The 19,919-nt window shown below is 46.6% G+C and overlaps 2 protein-coding genes across 2 annotated transcripts in view; one reads left to right on the plus strand and one right to left on the minus strand.

Annotated features, from left to right (window-relative positions):
- The window catches only part of GFM1 (G elongation factor mitochondrial 1), a 42,382-nt gene extending 22,524 nt beyond the window's left edge, over positions 1–19,858 (plus strand). Inside the window, exons 14-18 of the mRNA XM_081862396.1 lie at positions 12,776–12,938; positions 15,628–15,772; positions 17,115–17,275; positions 18,412–18,465; positions 19,500–19,858. Coding sequence (XP_081718522.1) covers positions 12,776–12,938; positions 15,628–15,772; positions 17,115–17,275; positions 18,412–18,465; positions 19,500–19,631 — 655 coding nt within the window. The 3' untranslated portion in view covers positions 19,632–19,858. The remainder of the gene's footprint in view (positions 1–12,775; positions 12,939–15,627; positions 15,773–17,114; positions 17,276–18,411; positions 18,466–19,499) is intronic.
- LOC309342295 (latexin-like) lies at positions 59–8,994 on the minus strand. Its single transcript, XM_081862796.1, has 6 exons — positions 8,306–8,994; positions 6,922–6,984; positions 5,407–5,584; positions 3,533–3,669; positions 2,691–2,753; positions 59–332 (listed from the first exon to the last, which is right to left on the minus strand). Exons 1-6 carry the CDS (start codon positions 8,714–8,716, stop codon positions 234–236), a joined length of 951 nt encoding a protein of 316 aa, XP_081718922.1. The 5' UTR covers positions 8,717–8,994; the 3' UTR covers positions 59–233.
- Positions 19,859–19,919: the final 61 nt, after the last annotated feature.

Here is a 19,919-nt window from a genome sequence, read left to right on the forward strand (position 1 = left end):
TAATCTGTTTCGGGCATCCATCCATTTCAACTGTGAAATGCATTTCAATCCATGAAAACCAAGCTGTGGCTTCCGAATGGCTGCAGGAGCTTCCAGCACTCAGTTGGAAGCCGTGTTGGACATTCGGCTTCCAAAAAACGTTCACAAACCAGAACACTGGTTTGCCAATTTGTTTGGCAACTCAGCCGTTCGGGAACCAAGGTACCCCTGTAGTAGGGTCAAAGTTGTGGCCACTAATCCTGTGCCGCACGTTTTGGCTGACGGCTATTCCGTGTGACTTTAACTCCATGCTGTGGGTTCCATAAAACTTGCATGTGCCAAGGAATAATCTCCTGTGGATTACAAAAAAGAAAAAAGCCCAAACGTTAGAACAGCCAGGGTATTAGAGAAACCAAGGAGCAGCATTGTTATCTCTGCATATCTGGAAAATCACATTCTTTTCCTATCTAGTAACTTCGGGCCAGGTCACATTTCATTCCTCCTCCTTTTTCCAACTCTGAAATTCTTAACAAAGTGCAGTGACTCTCATATAGCAAGGTAATCAAGAATGTGGATGGCAGGAAAAGGAGATAATTGTTTCACTGAAATATTGCCAGGTAGTTCCCCTGCACCTTACTGTTTCATGCAGTGTTGTTTCAAGGCTGACTTTTCAAACCTGTAATATAGGCATGCTCTTTGCCCAATTCATGCACATAGGGAACCATGCAACCAGAAGTGTTCAATAGACAGCAGCCTCACTAGATCACCATCCACAAATTTTGTTCTCATGATACTTGGGAATAAGGTTTATATCAGAGGTCGGCAACCTTATCTGAGGATGGGCCGGTTGACACTCTGTCCATTGGAGGATGGGCTGGAGCGTGTGTACATGCACGCTCTTCCAGGTTGGAGGAACACCGTTGCGCATGTGCACAGGCGCCATCAACCCGGAAGTTGGTGCCCGCACCACGCTGGTAAGAGCTGGTGGCAGGGGGCAGCAGGGGTCGCCATGAGCCGGTTAGACAAGCCTTGTGGGCCGCTACCGGCCCATGGGCCTTTGGTTGCCAACCCCTGGTTTATATCCTCCTGTGGACTTCCTTTGTACTTCTGGCATTCTTATATAACCATTCTGGTTCCTGCACCTTAATCTAAATGAGAGAAGCTGGGGTGGGTAGGAGGGGGAGACACAAGATATGCAATACAAGGCATTTGTAGTACATAAGGGGTGTCACTAGATGAAAAGTGATTTGTGTGCAGGTATGTACAATTGCAATGTGGTGGATCAACAAGTTTACATATCTGATGTCAGATTGGCTAATATTTGCCTTCCTGTGTAGCATGCGCTTTTGCGTAGTTGGGGGATCTAGAATGATTTGCTGAATAGGCACCCACCCACGAGATGGACGTGGGCATTTTGTTTACTCCTGTTCTCTACTTATGGCACAGTTGGGGTTAATCTGGGAGGGGTCACGGTTTGAATCCAAAGCCTTCCTCTGACAGAAGGAGCCTTCTAATGACAGAACCTCTGGGTGGAATTTCTGCTTGCTATATTGAACAATCTCCCCTCTTCTCCCCCGTGTGCTGTTTTGAGGGTTCGGACTGCCTAGAGCTGATTTTTCTTGTAGTGCTCAGCTAGTAAAGTTAGGAAAACACAGCTAAAGGGACAGGGCGCTTCAAGCTAGGATATAGTCAGGGCTGTGTGTGTTTGTGTCCTCTGCACATTAAATAAATAAATGCATACTGTAATCTAGGTAAGTAGGGTTGGTTAATCGGCTAGGGTGGAGGTGGACACAGCCTAGCCTTATCCTCTGCCTTTAGTGGAAGGCTGGCTTGTAGAATTCGGGAAGTGAAGCTTTCATGGTAGGAGTGAACTGATGCTAATTACTGCAGATCAGATGGCTGGCGAATAGAAACCTGTATCAGTGGGACAAAAGTTGCAACCTTAACAGGCAACGCAAATTCTGCACCATGCATTCTGTGACCCGTATAGTTTATGAACATTTGCTTTTAAAAAATCTCATTTGGTGGAATCCTGCACTTTTGCAAAGTCTGCTTATAGAATTGTAGAGTGGGAAGGGACCCCAAGGGTCATCTAGTCCAAAAATCCCCTGCAAACCCCTTTGCCCAATGGGTCTATTCCTTACCTCTGGAAATCTAACTTCTGAGAGTGCAGCAGGCACTGACAACACCCTTCCAGTCTTATATTTGTGGCCAGAAGTATCTTGAGCTTGAGTCTGTGTGTGCATTTGTGTTTTAAATGAATACAGATTCTGAGAAAGGTAAATCCTGTTGCTCCATATCATGGGTCTTAGTCCTGGTTCTGAAGCAGTGCCGAGACCTGTGCCTAACCATGAAGGTTGGCAGTGCCTTGCTTTTCAGACTGTCTCTATCCCTTGCTCTGCTGTACTCTGCAGACTGCACAGGAGGCTCTTAGTAAAGCCTAGGGATACCCGATGTCGTGACCTCCCAGGTATTGTTCATCTACAAGTGCCATCATCCATGGGAGTTGGGAGTCCCATATTAAATGCAGGGCCCTCCATTGGCTATCCTGGTACAAGCCTGTGAAGAGCTTTGGGGCCCTTGAGTTGCTCCTTCCTGTCCTACCAGCCTGATCCTGTAGTAATCACTGTTCCAGGATTGCTTTTTGCAGGAAAGGTCCTCTTTTCTCCCCCCGCCCTTTCCTTTATTTGCTTTACAATTCTGTTACTTACCTGGGAGACAATATCATGGATCAGAACCACATAGGAAAATTCCAGGTAATCATCACTCCTTTTCTGCAACCAACAAAAGAGGGGAAAACCATACCCTGACTTTAGTAAGTACGGCTGCCACCCATGTACAGCTAGCCACTTTCAAATGTTGTTCAGTGAGCGTGGAAACACTGAAGAACTTGAACTACCAGGAGGGAACTAGGTTTCCTTCCTTGCTTCCCTTTAACATCCAGAAGGCAAAGACCCATCATTTAAAACTCTGCCGTTCCTTAATTCTGAAAAGGGATTCTATTCTTATAAGAAGGAATGCTCTCGTTTCCATAAACAATTTAATGGGTTTAGAACTGACTCATTGCTTGTTTTTGTCTTAGTATTAAATCACTATGGAGACACTATGGTGTACTTCTGGGTTCTTCTGACCTGAAATCCTTTAGGGCTTGGTCAGGAGAACTGGACAGAAGAGTTTCCCTTTAAAGAGGAAGTAAAAGGGGGGGGGGATTCTGTGGTTTTACATATCAGGATATAATAACAGCAGGCCTTAAAATTAGGTAAATACAACTTCAGAGGAACAACCACACTTGACATATTATTATATTACACCATGTCCTGATTTATTTAACAAAAATTAAGCCAAAATGGAGAAGCAGGGTATAAATCATTCTTATTAAGAATATGTCAGACTTTCTTAGGCAAGTACAGTGGTGCCTCGCAAGACAAAAATAATCCGTTCCGCGATTCTCTTCGTCTAGCGGTTTTTTCGTCTTGCAAAGCAAGCCCATTGACAGCTTAGCGGATTAGCACTATTAGCGGTCTAGACTCCCCTCTTTGATCCATTCACTTACCACTTGCTTGACACTTTGCACTTTTGCCATTTTGTACCAAGTGTCTTCTGTCGAATTCTGCCATATTACGTAACCACAGGCAACCCAGGCTAAGTGCCGAACAGGCTTCATTTCTTCAGAGACATTTCCAAAATTGTCTGGCAACAGAAACAAATAGCTTGAATCGAACTGGGAATGTATTAAGCAAGTATAGTTTTTTAAAAAAAAGTAATTCCGCCCAAAAAAAGTTCATTAAAGGTGTCTCAACTTTGCACAATCTGAATACTCCACCTTTCATCCAGAACTTGGATTTCTGTTTGGCAACCAGTGGCAGGAAAAAAGGCAGAGCTATGTTTGGGAATATAGTGCGGGTGGCGCTGTGGGTAAAACCTCAGCGCCTAGGACTTGCCGATCGTATGGTCGACGGTTCGAATCCCCGCGGCGGGGTGAGCTCCCGTCGTTCGGTCCCAGCGCCTGCCAACCTAGCAGTTCGAAAGCACCCCCGGGTGCAAGTAGATAAATAGGGACCGCTTACCAGCGGGAAGGTAAACGGCGTTCCGTGTGCTGCGCTGGCTCACCAGATGCAGCTTATCACGCTGGCCACGTGACCCGGAAGTGTCTGCGGACAGCGCTGGCTCCCGGCCTCTAGAGTGAGATGAGCGCACAACCCTAGAGTCTGGCAAGACTGGCCCGTACGGGCAGGGGTACCTTTACCTTTTACCTATGTTTGGGAATAACAGGACTGTGTGAGTTGGCCCATCCTGACTAGGAACCATGGGCAAGGGACTCATAGCTGCAGAAGGCATGCATACATTTGTTGGAAATACAGGCATACCTCGGGTTACAGACGCTTCAGGTTGGGTTTTTTTGGGTTACGGACCTGCTGAAACCCGGAAGTACCGGAACAGGTTACTTCTGGGTTTCAGTGGTTGCGCATGCACAGAAGCACTAAATCACGTTTTGCACATGCGCAGAAACACCAAATCGCAACCCATGCGTCCGCAGATGCGCTGCTGCAGGTTGCAAACACATTCGCAACCCGAGCGTCCACTGTATGTGGGTCCCGCAAACCTGTTACCGTATTTGTGGCTATAGAGATACTACACCTGCTTTATTGAAAATGAAAGCGGTGGCTCTCCAAATTCTGCACCAGAGATCTGTTGCACACACTAAATGTACTATAACACTGCTCTGTGTAGTTTGCTACTTGTTGCAGACACATTCCAGTCTCCGGCTGATCAGCTTGCTTGACCATCTCAAGTCACCCATTTACATGGCAACGAGCTGTATTTCTGAGAACTTTATTTGTAATCTGATACAGTAGCTGAATCCCACGAGTGGTCATTCCGCTTTTACATTGTTTAAGATCTAGTTGCCGTTGCTTTAAAGCAGGGGCAACCAACATAGGAACTTCAGCTGGTCTACCAAGACTTTTTGTCTTGGCCCTTTGCTGCTTTCATCGTAAGTGGGACTGGAGTAAAGAACTGGTCCTTGAGCCCCATTTTCTTTGCCTGTACCTTAACTAAAGAAAAGCTGTGGGACATGTATTCAAGCATCCACTCCCTCCTAATAGCATGAGTGGCAACCAAAATGGAGTTACTGAGAAACAAAGAAAACAACAGCATGCTCAGGGAACAAAAAACCCTTTTCAAAAGGGAGCAAAAAATCACAGTGGCCTAATGTCTGAGCATACTCCATACATAATGTTGGGGGGGGGGGTAGAGGAAACGGCTGGATGGAATTCGAAACTGAAGCATGCCTGTTAGGAGGGAGGAGAAGCTGCAACATTTTGTTGCAGGCAACATTTACCAATTACTTCAAAACCTTAAGTTCAACACTGACACCTCATTCATAAAGGTAATTTCAAGTTGCATTTTTTTTTTTTTAAATTTAACCTGGAAGATTTTGTGCCTCTAATAGGTCTGGCAGGTTCTTGAGTCTGTTGTAAAACTTGTTGTCTGCTTCCTCTGTATTTGTCCCGAACTCCCCTTCCACTGTATAATGCACTTCGGGAGCAACATGTGGGTCGCCGTGATGATACAGGATTTCAGCGGTGCAGTTCACAGGACTGCCCTGTTGGAGAAATAATCGGACAAGTTTAAAAACTTCATTGGAAGGAGCTTGCTATTCTAATGATAAACACATTTTGCTTCGCCCTTGTTTACCAATATCACCTAACCAAAATAGCCATCATTACTGTTAGAATATCCATATCCTTCTCTTACCTAAATCCTTGCTCAGAATAATTGTATATTGCTCTCTATTCAAGGGAAGTGTTATGTGTATTATCTCTCTTCCCCTTTTCTTCAGTTGCTCTGCTATTGAACATTGCATCTCCCCCTGTTGTGGCATCATCCTATAGTGCAGGGGTAGGGAACTTCAGGCATAGATCTTTCTGTTTTGCCATCAGAACTCTCCTTGGGCAGCACCTCTCATCTTGCTTAAACCCGCCCCCCGCCCCCGAAAAAAAGTGTTTTTGCCTTGCTCAAATGTGTCTTTGAACTCTGATAATGCCTCTTGATTGTCTGAACAGAGAGGGCTGTATGTGAGTTTGTGTTGAAACTTGCCTAATATACAGGGGTAAAATTTGCATTCATTGCTCCACCCACTTTTGCATGTGGCCCTCAGAAGGTTACCCAGGAGGGATTGCGGCCCTTGGGGCGAAAAAGGTTCCCCACTCCTGCTGCGATGGGTGATTTGAGCTGAGGTGCTGTCTGCTCCTTGGTGATGTGAAGCGTTAGGCAAAAACAGCAGGAGCCTTTGCTTAGATATTCCGTCAGAGGGTACCAGATCCATTAGGTCAGGTACCAATTTTTTTAAGGGTTAAAATAAATTCTGAAATTTTACATTCTAGAAGCAATGAATGCTTTTGCTACAAATAAGTGGCTTGCATGCAGTTCCTTATTGTAATGTGGTCGTGGGGCTCCCATGTTGGCAGGGTGGTCCTTAAGGTCTCTTCCAAGTCTGTACATCACTTGATTTCTTACCCCTTTGAAGACTGATGTGACACATGATGACACATGTTTGTAATGGCTGATTCATACATGCAGAGTGATGAATATGAATCTCTAAACCAGCAATAGTCTCAGATTTTCATTTTGAGGTGATAACCCAAAGTTCTGCCAGGAACCTGTTCTGCTTTTTCTTGCGTGTTGCATGAACGTTTTAGGCTCCTGGCAGCATCTTGATAAATGAATTTAGGACCAGGGTGCCCAGGAGGCCTAAGAATGTGGTGCTGTCGACTTGTCCTAGAACCAGCCCTCAGCTTTTTGAAGTGGTTTCCAGGTGGTTCATGGCTAGAGAAATCTCATTCAAGAATCATACAGGCAGTGATACAGTCTACTCTGTACCCTCTTGAGGTTTGCCATAAATGAATCCCAACTAACAACAAACAAAGGAGCAGGACTTACTTTCTGAAGTTCTTCTTCCATTGCAAACTTCAGGCGATATTTGTGCCCAACACCTGGAATTTCCTGAATTACAAAGAGAGTACATGTTGTTTATCTTACTTAGACTTCAGAGGACTTGCCAGGGACCCTAACAATATGAGGGTATTCTTTATGTATTCAGTATCCGTATCAAAAACAAACAGTTAACTTGTTGTGGAAGGTATTTTTTTTAAAGGCCAAGCATGTTTAAATCCCATTGATCTCAGTAGGTAAGCTTAACACTCCCTTGCTGAAATCAGCAAGGTGTAAAAAAATGCTTAACTTTAGCTAGTGCCCAGTGTTTAAAAGCAGTGTCCGGCTGCCTCGAAGTACCCCATTATTTAGAACATTTGCTGAGATGAAAGGTGGATAAAAAGCACCGTTATACTTTGGAACGGATGTAACATGCTTAGGACGCGTTGAGAATTCTTGTATTGCAGCTAAGCGTCCAAAAGACACTTCTGGGGCATTTTCTAGCAGCTACGATTTGGGGTGGGGTTCTGCAGGTGTGTGCCTGTTTCGGAAAGGTTAGCGCTCTTATTTGTGGACAGCAAACAGTTGCCAGGATCAACCAGGCTTTCTATTTGTTTTTATTGCAACTGGTTCTGCAACTTATCCCTATAATGCAGCAGTGATAGATTCTAACCCCCCCCTCCGCCCATGGGAGACTGGCATTAGAGGCAAGCCTGGAACAAGAAGGGTTAAGGCAACGAGTTTACTCCGCCTTGAATAGGCGAGATAACTCTGTGGACTTCGTTTTTTTACCGATCGATGGGGCAGGTGCTTTGCCGCTGCTGGACCACGTGGCGCACAAAGGGAGGAGAAAGCTATAGCAACAACTGTTGTCGTTGCCGATCATGGCGATCGCTTGGGGCGCAGCCCCTGGTCTCTTTGTGCGCCTTGTTGAAAAGAAAAGTGTCGCTTCTCGCGGGCCAGGATGAGCCCCGCTCGCCTGGATTAAAAAGTAGCAGAGCTGGGGAAGAGGGTGTTGTGCGCGCGCTTGCTCCCTCTGCAGTGATTGGCGTCTTCAGCCTCGAACCCTTTTAGGAATCGAGCTTTGCAGAGAAGTTGCTCAGAGGAGGAGAAAGCGGCGGAGACTCTGCAAGCGCCTTTTTATTTAGGCGCCCAGATGCTTTGCAGATGGACTTGCAAGCAGCTCCCGCCACGTTAGACGGGCCTTTCTTCCAAGTTAAATCTGGGGAGCGCGACTTTTGCTGCAGCCTTTTGCAGCAGCGAAACCAAGAAAGAGCCCTGCGGTAGCATTTAGGGTGCCATAGGTTTGCTGGGTGTGTGTTTTTGTTTCCCAGGGAAGCGTGCGCGCTGGAAAGCAGCGCCTCTGCGCCCGCGCCTTCCCGGCCCCGCTTACCTCTCGGCTGGCTTGGCGCACTTCCCGCACGCCGAAGATCTTGCTGGGGCTGCCGTGCTGGTAGTTGATGTAGTTCTCGACCACGCCGGCGGCTCGCGTGGCCGGGTAGTGCGACGGGGGGATCTCCATGGGGCCGGCTCCGGGGCGCGCGGAGGCTCGCTCGGAGAGGCCTCGGCGCCGCTCGCTCCTCCCTGGCGGAGCGGGAAGGGGGGCCCGGCGGCGGGGCTGGGCCTGGGCCTGGGCGGTGGCTGCAGCAGCAGCAGCGGCCGCCGCGCACAATGGGGTTTCTTGCGCCGCCGGCGGGAGAGAACCAGGAAGCGGCGGCGGCAGGAGGAGGAGGAGGAAGAGGGCGAGCCGAGCGGGGGCTGCTGGGGCGCAGAGGCGCAAGATCTGCCCGCCCGGGCTCCACATCTGGGCCGGGGGTGGATCCTGCGCGGCGAAGCTAGAAGGAAGAGAGTCGAGATGGGGGCGCTTGGAAATGAACCATTAGGTCAAAATTCCAAAGATCCGTGTATATATCGGGCCGCTCAGGACAAACAGGACGATCTGTGCATGTTTACTTGGGAGTTCATGGGATTCCCGGGACCGCAGCCAAGGGATTTTGGCAGAGGTCGAGAATGACGTCCGAATAAAACCCCGCTGAAATCAGGAGGATCGTTCGTAATTGCGCAGCTTCAAAAACGCGATGCTTCCCAGGGAGCAAGTAGGTGTGTTTAGGACTGGGATGAAGGTGATTTACTCCAAAAGCTTGCAGCCTGCTTCTTCCGATGCCGTATGGAGCATCACCATCCCTTTTTGTGCCTCTAGATGGCTTCCCGTCTGGAATATGAACTCGGCAGCCGAAGTGTTCTGAAATAAGAAATAGCCATAGAGTTTGGGGCAGCTGTGGGGTGAGAGGCTTAAAAAGCAAACAAACTAGGTTTATTAATCTTTGTAAGAATACAAAAGGAACACAATTCTTCAGCCCTGTAAAGAGTTAATTACAAAGGAAGCTGGAGAACCAATATAAGAAAAATAATGATATTAAGTAGCAGACTAAAATACAGTGGTACCTCGGGTTACAGACGCTTCAGGTTACAGACTCTGCTAACCCAGAAATAGTACCTCAGGTTAAGAACTTTGCTTCAAGATGAGAACAGAAATCGTGCTCCGGCGGCGCAGCAGCAGCAGGAGGCCCCATTAGCTAAAGTGGTGCTTCAGGTTATGAACAGTTTCAGGTTAAGAACAGACCCCCAGAACGAATTAAGTACTTAACCCGAGGTACCAATGTACTGGACAGTTTATTTCTCTATTCCTACCATGGAAGGCGGGGATGCGGGTGGTGCTGTGGGTTAAACTACAGAGCCTAGGACTTGCCGATCAGAAGGTCGGCGGTTCGAATCCCTGCGATGGGGTGAGCTCCCGTTGCTCAGTCCCTGCTCCTGCCGATCTAGCAGTTCGAAAGCACATCAAAGTGCAAGTAGATAAATAGGTACCACTCTGGCGGGAAGGCAAACAGCGTTTCCGTGCACTGCTCTGGTTTGTCAGAAGCGGCTTAGTCATGCCAGCCACATGATCTGGAAGCTGTATGCCGGCTCCCTCGGCCAATAAAGCGAGATGAGCGCCGCAACCCCAGAGTTGGCTACAACTGGACCTAATGGTCAGGGGTCCCTTTATCTTTACCTTACCATGGAAGGCTTTACAAAACTAAATAAATACATCACACACCACTGTAGTTTGAAAGAACATGAACTTTGGGCTTTGTTTTTTCCCTTTTTGGGGGGCGGAAGAGGACATTGCTGCCAAATTGCTACAGTGATAAAGTCCTGAACTTCTGCTGTGTTTCCTATAAAGGGCTGTTGTTGTTACCACTGGAAGTAGAAAAGGTTGAGCTGTCAAAAATAACCAGCAAATGCAGTCTGCACACAAAGGAACTAGTTTAGTACTTTCTATTTGTTTTTTATATACAATGGTACCTTGGGTTGCAAACGCTTCGGGTTACAAACTCCGCTAACCTGGAAGTAGTTTCTCTGAGTTGCGAACTTTGCCCCAGGATGGGAACAGAAATCGTGCGCTGGCGGCACGGCAGCAGCGGGAGGCCCATTAGTGAAAGCGCGCCTCAGGTTAAGAACGGTTTTGGGTTAAGAACAGACCTCTGGAACAAGTTGAGTTTGTAGCCTGAGGCACCACTGTATATAGGTCAGGCCACCCCACCCCATAGAGTTCTTTGAGCAGCCAAGAAAATCATACAAATATGCAACAATACAATAAAAAATTCTGGAAAGTTAAATGCAGCATTATCATCTCATTTTCAACAGTGAACAGATGCTGATCCTGATTAGCAATCATTTTTGTTTTAGCTGCTGGCCCTAGCCAATAGGACATATTTGCAGTGCAATCTTAACCATGTCTATTCAGAAATAAATCCCATTTACTTCAACAGGGCTTATTCCCAGATAAATGGGGTTAGGATTGCAGCTTTACTAGGACATAATGGAGACGGTCTGGCAGCACCACTCAGGGCTCATAGAAAATGCACTCCTCTGTTACTCTCACACAGGAGGGAGCGATGCTGATAGCAAGAGGGTGCCTACTAAAATATGTGCATGCCTCATTGGAAACAACCACAAATAAGGTTTTCTTCCCACAACTATTCTTTATTTCAGGATGAAGTCTGCATAAATTAGCATAAATTAATACTCATTTGACTAACTAAGGTACAAAAACACACTTCAGCCAAAACACCTCATTTGCGGTGACAGCAAAGTGGGAGAGGGCACTCAGTCCCAGCTGTTTGGATGTTCCAGAGGTCAGCCAGGGCTTCAAAAGAAGCGCCAATCATATCAGCTGGAAAATTGCTTGTGTCCCCTTCACTCGATGCCAAGAAAGGGGTACCAGTGTGGTGTAGTGGTTAAGAGCGGTGGACTCGTAATCTGGTGAACCGGGTTCGCGTCTCCGCTCCTCCACATGCAGCTGCTGGGTGACCTTGGGCTAGTCACACTTCTCTGAAGTCTCAGCCTCACTCACCTCACAGAGTGTTGTGGGGGAGGAAGGGAAAAGAGATTGTTAGCCACTTTGAGACTCCTTAGGGCAGTGATAAAGTGGGATATCAAATCTCCTCTTCTTCTTCTTCTTCTTCTTCTTCTTCTTCTTCTTCTTCTTCTTCTTCTTCCTTTCATATCTTTGGCTGTCACCTGCAGCAGCAAAGTGTTCTGGGCTGGCCTTCCTCTCAAGACTCCTTTCTAAAATGCAGTGGAACTTGGAGACTGAGCATTCGACTGGCCCAGAGAGTAATAAGATGCATCCTGTCCCAATAAGATGCATGTTCCTGTGCCAAATCGGAGTGCAGAGGGACTGATTTTAGGCAGGCTGAGTCACCATGGCAGTGTAAGGCCCTTTGCTTTGAAGAGCAGAGACATGTGGACTGGCCACTTACTCTGCATGCCAATTCCAACTTGTGCTAGGTATCGAACAGGGGAAATGTCAGTATGAACAGGACTCTCGCATGGAGCCTCCCAGTTGCTGCTTCCATATCTGGAGAGGCTCCAAAAAAGACCACCATGGAAATGGTCTGGTTATAGAGGGAGGAGGAATCTTTCTCAACCCAAGGTCTACACTCCCTTCTGGGTCAGCCTTCCAGGGGGTTCACATGCCAGTGCGGGCAAAATAATGAATATGAATTTTGCAATAATAATTAATAATTATTATTTATTATTTGTACCCTGCCCATCTGGCTGGGTTTCCCCAGCCACTCTGGGCGGCTTCCACAAAGACCAAAAATACACTAATATGTCACACATTAAAAACTTCCCTAAACAGGGCTGCCTTAAGATGTCTTCTGAATGTCAGGTAGTTGTTTATCTCTTTGACATCTGATGGGAGGGCGTTCCACAGGGTGGGCGCCACTACCGAGAAGGCCCTCTGCCTGGTGGCCTGTAACCTCGCAGTGAGGGAACAACCAGAAGGCCCTCGGCGCTGGACCTCAGCGTCTGGGCAGAACGATGGGGGTGGAGACACTCCTTCAGGTATACTGGGCCGAGGCCATTTAGGGCTATAGTACTGTATGCTAGTTTCGATATACACTTGCAGACCTGATCTTTCCGCCTTTGAGGCAGGCAAGCAAGAAGCATTACCAGAGTTCCAAGGACACATTCCAGCCAGGCACAAACGCTCAAGGGAGGTGTGAAGCAAGGCCAATGACACATGTGGCCTGGGGAGTGTTGTGGAGGAGGAGACAGGGCTGGGGTTTCTCATCCCTTCTGTAGAAGCTTGTTTGGGTTGTGGTTCTTCCATAAAGTCCTCTACAAGAGATTATATGGGGACGGGGAAGTTCTGGCCATTTGTTAGGTTTGAGCCAGCACCCAGGTGAGAACGTTGTGTGCTTTCCTGTAGATCTAAAGACCAGGATTTGAGCTATGCATGTGTGCTGAGCAAAATGAATAGGCATTGCTTCCCTTCTTTTCTTTTTGCTGAGTTTATGTCTTTTCACAGGTTCGACTTCACTCATAAAAGGCAGTCTGGTGGAGCAGGCCAGTATGGCAAAGTGATAGGCTATTTAGAGCCACTGGAGGAAGAAGACTACACCAAGGTGGAATTCGTTGACAAGACAGTCGGAACGAATATCCCAAAGCAGTTTGTGCCAGCCATTGAAAAGGTGAGGTCTGCCTCACCCCCCTCCCCAGTCAATGCAGTTTTGACAGGATCACAAGCTGGTGATGGGCATCTTCTCAAGCAACAGGTTGGCTGTGAAGCCAAATGAGATCCAAGCAGGAAAATGGTAAAAAACAAGACACAAGGGAATGAAAACAAGAATTCAAAAGTACACACACAGGCATCCACACACCAGAAAATCTTGCTAGGTAATAAAAGAGCAGAGAAAGATCACTCCTATGCATTAAAGATACGTTCTTATTCTTAATGCATAGGTGATTGCAAGCTAGTCTGGTTGACACTGGATTTCTGGTACCTCTTTCTTGGGCCTTCAAGTAGACGGCAAGCTCCTTTGGTTCTGCCTCCTACTTACATCTCTGTGGAAAACATTCTTTAAATGCCCTTGGGCCCTTTGACTGTCTTTCCTAAGTGCATTCCCTAAAGAGGCTGGTCCATTGCATTCTGCTTAGCTTTTGCCATCACCGTAAAATAAATGCCTGCAGTTCGTCCATGTTGACTTGCTCTTGTGAAATTGGTGAAGGAAGCAGAGAGGGATTCTTGCTTTTGAAAACGAGAGAGACTGTATCTTCTACCTTTTGGCAAGGTTACTGTTACATTTTTGTTTTTAAAAAGGTGATGGTTCTGGTAAGATACCCTTCAAATCTGTTTCATATCCTACTTCTATAAGCTGAAATTTGGAGCAGGGTTCTAGGTGTGCTAAGAGACCATGGTTTTGAGCTAGCATTGTAGGTACAGAGGCTTTTTGTGGGTGGGTGTGCATGCAGGACTACTGAGAGAAAGTGGATGTGGAATTCGTGTGGGTAATGAGTGAGTAGAATCTTATTTTATGGGTTTTTGATGTTTTGTCTTTTTTATATGCAGCATTTAATTTTGATTACCATATTTTTTGCTCTATAGGACACACCCGACCATAGAACGCACCTTGTTTTAGAGGGGGAGAACAAGAAAAAAAAATCTCCCCCTCTCTGCGCAGTGCCCCTTCAGCGAAGCGGCAGGAGAAACGGAGCCCCTTCCATTTCTCCTCCCGCTTAGCTGAAGGGGCGCTTCGCCTTAGCTGAAGGGTAGGTTCCTTTCGCACCTACCCTTCAGTGAAAGGAACCCGAAGCCTCCGGAGCGCACCGACCCCTCTCGCTCTCCAGGCTTCAGTGAAGGCAACCTGAAGCCTCTGGAGTGCAGCAGGAGCTCCCGCTGCACTCCGGAGGCTTCAGACAGCTATCTGGAGAACGAGAGGGGGCGGTGCGCACCGACCCCTCTCGCTCTCCAGGCTTAAGCAGAAGGCAACCCGAAGCCTCCGGAGCGCAGTGGGAGTTCCTGCTGCACTCTGGAGCCTTCGGGTTCCTTTCACTGAAGCCAGGAGAGTCTTGGTGGGAGCGCTCCCACTGCGCTCCGGAGGCTTTGCATTGCTATCGCTCCATAAGACGCACACACATTTCCCCTTAATTTTTGGAGGGGAAAATGCACGTAAGTTCCTCTTGTAGTCTCTTTTTTTAAAAAATGAATGTGGTATAAAAGCACTGAAATAACAAATTAGAAATTAACCATAGTAAATGTTGGTATACCTGTTGTCAGGGGCTCAGGAGCAGAGGCACAGGGAAGATGGGAGATGGAGAGCGAGGGGGAGGAATCCGAGGGCAGTGTAGGAGGAGACAGTGGTCCGAGGGATTCCATGAGCCTCTCCAGTGAATCGGAAGATTCACAGAAGGGAGCGCCAGTGGCCAGGGGTAGGGGGGTCCCAAGGGGAACGCCCCAGGAGCAAGGGGGGAGCAGGGACTCCCAGAGTAGTAGTTGGAAATCAGGACCAGCTTCCCCACCAGAGCAGAGTGGGGGGGGAAGGGTCCCAGGCATCGGGACCAGTACTTCCCCCACCAGGGAGAGAAGACAAGGCAGAGCTGACCACGCCTCCCTCGGAGAGTCATACAACGGAGGGGAGGTCAGATCCGGCTAGTGTCCCGGAAGAGGGAAGCAGTGACAGAAGTAGTGTAACGGTTAGGAGAAAGGTCACTGGGTTGGCGCGAGAGGCAAGTTCAAATGTACAGGAGCGCGGGACAGCAGAGAGTGAGGATTGGGAACCGGGTCCTAAAGCACGCCGGAGGCAGGGGGAGGAGCTAAGCAACTCAGCGTCGGAAGAGTCCAGGAAGGGCAATGCCCCAGAGGGCAGGAGGACCCAGAGGAGGAGAGAACAGCGCAGAAGGTGGAGCAGGGCTAGGATCTTAAACTGGTGCGGAAGGGGAAGTGATTCAGATAGGACTTCGCCGATCTAGAGTCTAGACGTAGGGTTGCACGCTCTGGCTTTAAAATGGAAATTATACTTCAATAAAGACTTTTGTACATAATATCAGCCTGGCGTTGGTCCTCTGTGAGCTGGGACCTAGAGGCAGCCCTGACACCTGTAATTCTAGTTCATCAGTCACTTTGGTTTCGAGTTTGCTCTGTGCAGGAGAGAGAGAAGGGGGAGGGAGTGTGTTTTCTGGGCTGTCCCTTGAGTTGGAAACCATTGTTTGCGGAGAACTATAAACATAACAGTTTTGTTGCTCCTTTTCCTTTCAAGTCAGGCATGGTCATTTTGGCTGCAAAGGCCTACTTGTCTGCATGTTTCCTACAGCCACCTGCATGTCAAAGGACTTGCCATCGTTTGAACTGAAGTCGCTAACGCTGAGGCTATTCTTTTATAGGGGTTCCTTGAGGCATGTGAAAAAGGCCCTTTGACGGCTCACAAGGTTTCCGGGATACGGTTCGTCTTAGAAGATGGTGCGAGTCACATGGTGGACTCCAACGAAATCGCTTTCATCCGAGCTGGTGAAGGAGCCTTGAAACAAGGTACTGCTTCAGAGATGGGGCGCTTCCAACCTTAACCACATAGCTATTCTTTATCTCCATTTTTCCCCTGCAGTTTATCCGGAATATTTTTGTGAATAATGCAGTTGCTGCTATGCAGTTTGCCACTTTTGTGTCTAGCTCTGGCTTTTTCTGCATCAACTTTAAGCTTATTTTCCTCCTTTCATTTTAAAGCTGTCCACTTCTGCCCAATTTACAACTCTTCTTCTCTCTGAGGAAGCTCATTGATCTGTATATGCATACCTGCATACTTCATGTTTTCTCCCATGTTGTTTCTCATTTTGGGAACACCTTTTCCTTCTCCCTGTTTGGCCTCACCGTTGCTATTAAGGTCAAACGTGACTGTCTCTCCATCGCATTGCCTTCTTTTCCTTGCCATAGTTAATGCCAATGCTTCCTGCTGCTACTCTTTCCCGTGATAATGTGTGTGCATCTGCTAACTCAAGATAATATATGTATGGAATAAAGCGTTTGCAATAATCAGTTTATTGGACCTCAATGTTCCGCCTGACTTGTTGCTGTCTTTCCACTTACTCCTCTGTGGTATACTTAGACTATAGGTCTCCTGAACACCAAACACATTTCATCTCTGTTCTGTTCAGTACTTAGTTGTGTTATTAGCACTAAATACACATTTGTTAGTGGTTCATTTTATTTTTTAATTAAATTTGTATACCGCCCTTCATTTGAAAATCAGAGCGGTTCATTACGAATGAGTACATGAAAGACGGCTTTTTGTTCAAAATTGAGACCTGGCTATTAGATACTGTATTGGAAACAAATGCAGGCCTGATATTAACTTGTATCTGTGAGCAATATTTTTTCTTGAACATATATAAATTACCTGGCATTCTGTATCCACGAGTGGAGATAGCCCAGGGATTTGTCACTGATGGATTTGTCCCTGTTGTCTTCTGATCCCATCGTGCATTCATCAGGGATTATGTTGCCTCGGAAGATGGATGTTCTGTGTATATAATATGGCTAATAGTCGTGCATTTTGATAAGCAGTTAATTAAACCAAAGTTAATACATTCCAGTTTTTTTCTTAATCCATTTACTCAGTTCCTTTGGTCTGCTTAGGTGACTCCCAAAACTTTGCAAAAGTAGTCTTTGCTGCACTCAGTACCAACACTCATTCTAATATTGTTAGGTGATACATTTTGGCATGCCCAAGCAGTTCTGCTGTTTGCAGATGTTTAATGTCTCTGTGTGCATTTATCTGTTGCTTTTTCATTTCAAACTAAAGGGGGAAATGTATAGATAAAAATTAAGAAATGACATACGAAGGTAAGTGTTCTAACCTATTTTCTTTTGGACCCAGCTTTGGAAAATGCAACCATGTGTATTCTCGAGCCCATTATGTCTGTGGAAGTTGTGGCACCCATCGAATTCCAAGGAGAAGTGATTGCTGGAGTCAATCGCCGCCATGGCATCATCACAGGACAGGACGGGGCTGAAGGCTATTTCACGCTCTACGCTAACGTAGGTGCTGTGAGCTTGCTCAACTATTTCTTGCTTTACGACTGAATCCAGGGGAACCTAACCATATTTTGAAAGCACTGCTTAGGACTCAGAACTAGGAGGATTTGCCCCAGAGGCCTCCTTGTTGCTGCTGTGCAAATCTCCGAAACTGTCTTTCCTCTGTCATCAGTGCTCCCAGCAGCAGAGGAGGAGGAAAGAGGCATCCTGGGGACACACCAGAGGCAGATAAGGAGAGGCTTTGGATGCAGCCCTGGAATGGGGAGAAAACAACCTGCCTGGAGCTGGCCTACCCCTTCCTCCCTAACTCTCCTTTCCACCCAACTGGCCAGCCCATAACACAATATATTAAGAATTCCTCTTTGCTCAGTTAATGTTTATCTGTTGGGCGAGCTATAATCAGTGTCATGGTCCTTTACGGTAAAAAAAAAAAAATATATCCAAATTTTGTTAACCAGTTCAGACACAAATCAGTTTATTAAATGGATAGTTACTTTTGGACCCCTTTTTGTGCTTGTGTCCTAGTTAATTTCAGCCAGTTCTCATGGTATTTGAATGAGTTTCTCACTGCTTCCAAAAAAACAAAACCTGTGGCTTAATTCCTCCCCCTTTAACTAACCAGGATATGTCTTTATATGCTACATAGTAAGATAAGATAAAGGCTCACCATTTCCCATTCCAAATGGGAATGGGATTAAAAGTACTGTGGTTAAAAGTAAGCCGGTTATCAGTGCTAAAACCAGCATGCAGAGAGAGCGGTTAGCGGGGAACTTGTGGATCCAGTGCCCATTCTCAGCTTAATAAAGCAGCATTTATTAAGCAGAGTCAATTACATTTGAACTAGCCCCTGTGCAAAGTATGTGTGTACACTTTGCCTGGTGTGTTTCCCAAACTCTGGCTTTGTAATTCCGAGGAACGTGCTTGGAGTGAGAGAGATGATTGGGAATTGGGTTTAGGTAGCCCTAGTCTAGCGCCTTGTTCTTGCAGCAGTCAACCCCCCAGCTCAGACTAGCAGAGTGAGCAGAGTTTCACTCATGGGACCTCTGAATGTGGCTTGGATGCAATGTCGATTTCCTTAAATATGAAATAATCTCCTTCCCACCAAAATCCGTATCACATGCATTCCCATTTGCCATCAGGTGCCGTTGAATAATATGTTTGGATATTCTAACGAACTGAGGTCGTGCACAGAGGTAAGCGAATATATAATTTCTGAGCTTTATTTTTTAGAACAAACAAAACAAAACATCTCTCTCTTTCAGAAAGCATTGTTGGCTGACGTTTACTGTTTCTGGTGTTGTAGCCACATCCCTACTGCAGCACGCTAAAGGTCCTTTGTGAGGATGGCGCTGTAGCCTTGGGCTACAGTGTTTGGCTGAGTTTTCTTAGCGTCACAGAGCACCAAGGCAAGCAGCTCTAGAGAACGAGGGGTAGACTAAGCAGGTGCCTGAAGGGGAAGGCAAAGAATGTCTGGGAAAGCAATTCTGAGAAAGGAGGAGGAGAGGAAGAGACCAACGGAATCAAGAGAGGGGAAGGAAAATGGTGGAAGCAGCGGGAGAAAATGTGAAGAAAGGAAAGGTGCAGATGGGAAAGAAGCACAGAGGAAAGGGGGGTCTGAAGCACTCATGCTGCAGGCTTGGAATAAACCACCAGATGTTAGATTGCAGCTGCATATCAAGAAAGTGACAATTTTTGTGACATATGATAGGAGTAAGACAACCGCTACCTATGTTACATTTTCTGGTCCGGAGGCTTTCTTAATCCATTATAATTAGCAAACCACCCTCCCATGTGTTCAATCCTTATCCCTGTTAACATAAGGTTACCAGATTTTTTCCAATGAATCCGGGCGGGGACACTTTTCAACTTCAATGGATTTTGTATGGGGACTGATTTGTAAATCCGGGGACTGTCCCCGGGAAACGGGGACGCCTGGTAACCTTATGTTAACATTGTCCTGCATGTTTATCTTCCTGGTTTTAAACTGAGACGCTCTGAAGCTGACAGTGCCCTTGCCGCCTTTTATCGTAAGTAACTATGTACTGATCAGCACTGGTTTGTAAGCTCAGGCACCTGCTCAAGAGGCAGTCGACGGTTGCCACACCACTTCTGCATTTACGGTGTTTAGTTTCACGTGTTACATGGAAACGATGCCACGTTTTGCGTGATGCATAGAGTTAAGAATTTGTTTAATTTGTCCGTAATGTGGAGGTTCTCTTGTCTGCAGGGAAAAGGTGAATACACAATGGAATACGTCAAATACCAGCCCTGCTTATCCAGTACCCAGGAAGAATTAGTTAACAGATACCTAGAAGCAACAGGACAACTTCCTGTAAAAAAGGGCAAGGCAAAGAGCTGATTTCCTGCATGTGAGCTGATTGTGAGGACCTGCCACCAAACATCTACTGCCGCTAAGCTCTATTGATTTAATGACTCTTTAATATTCAGAGCAGACTTCATCCTGGATCGATACTTCGACTTTATTAAGTCACCAAAAGACTGTTGCTGAAATGTTCACATAGAAATTCCATTAATTAGTCACTGTCTTAATTTAATAAAATGTCTTTAGCTTTACTTTAAAAATTATATTGACTGCCCATGTTCTATTTATCCTCCCATGTGAGCCCCATGATAGATAATGCCAGCT

Source organism: Podarcis erhardii, assembly GCF_964252035.2.
Source record: "Podarcis erhardii genome assembly, chromosome: 5".
Taxonomy (NCBI): Eukaryota; Metazoa; Chordata; class Lepidosauria; order Squamata; family Lacertidae; genus Podarcis; species Podarcis erhardii.

Bases quoted from the DNA above. Each gene is read 5' to 3' on its own strand.
- LOC309342295 (XM_081862796.1), bottom strand. From the start codon at position 8,716: ATGTGGAGCCCGGGCGGGCAGATCTTGCGCCTCTGCGCCCCAGCAGCC. The intron at 5,585-6,921 runs GTAAGTCCTGCT...TTTCTCCAACAG, and splicing joins TGGAAGAAGAACTTCAGAAA to GGCAGTCCTGTGAACTGCAC. The intron at 2,754-3,532 runs GTAAGTGAATGG...TGTTGGTTGCAG, and splicing joins TGCAAAGTGTCAAGCAAGTG to AAAAGGAGTGATGATTACCT.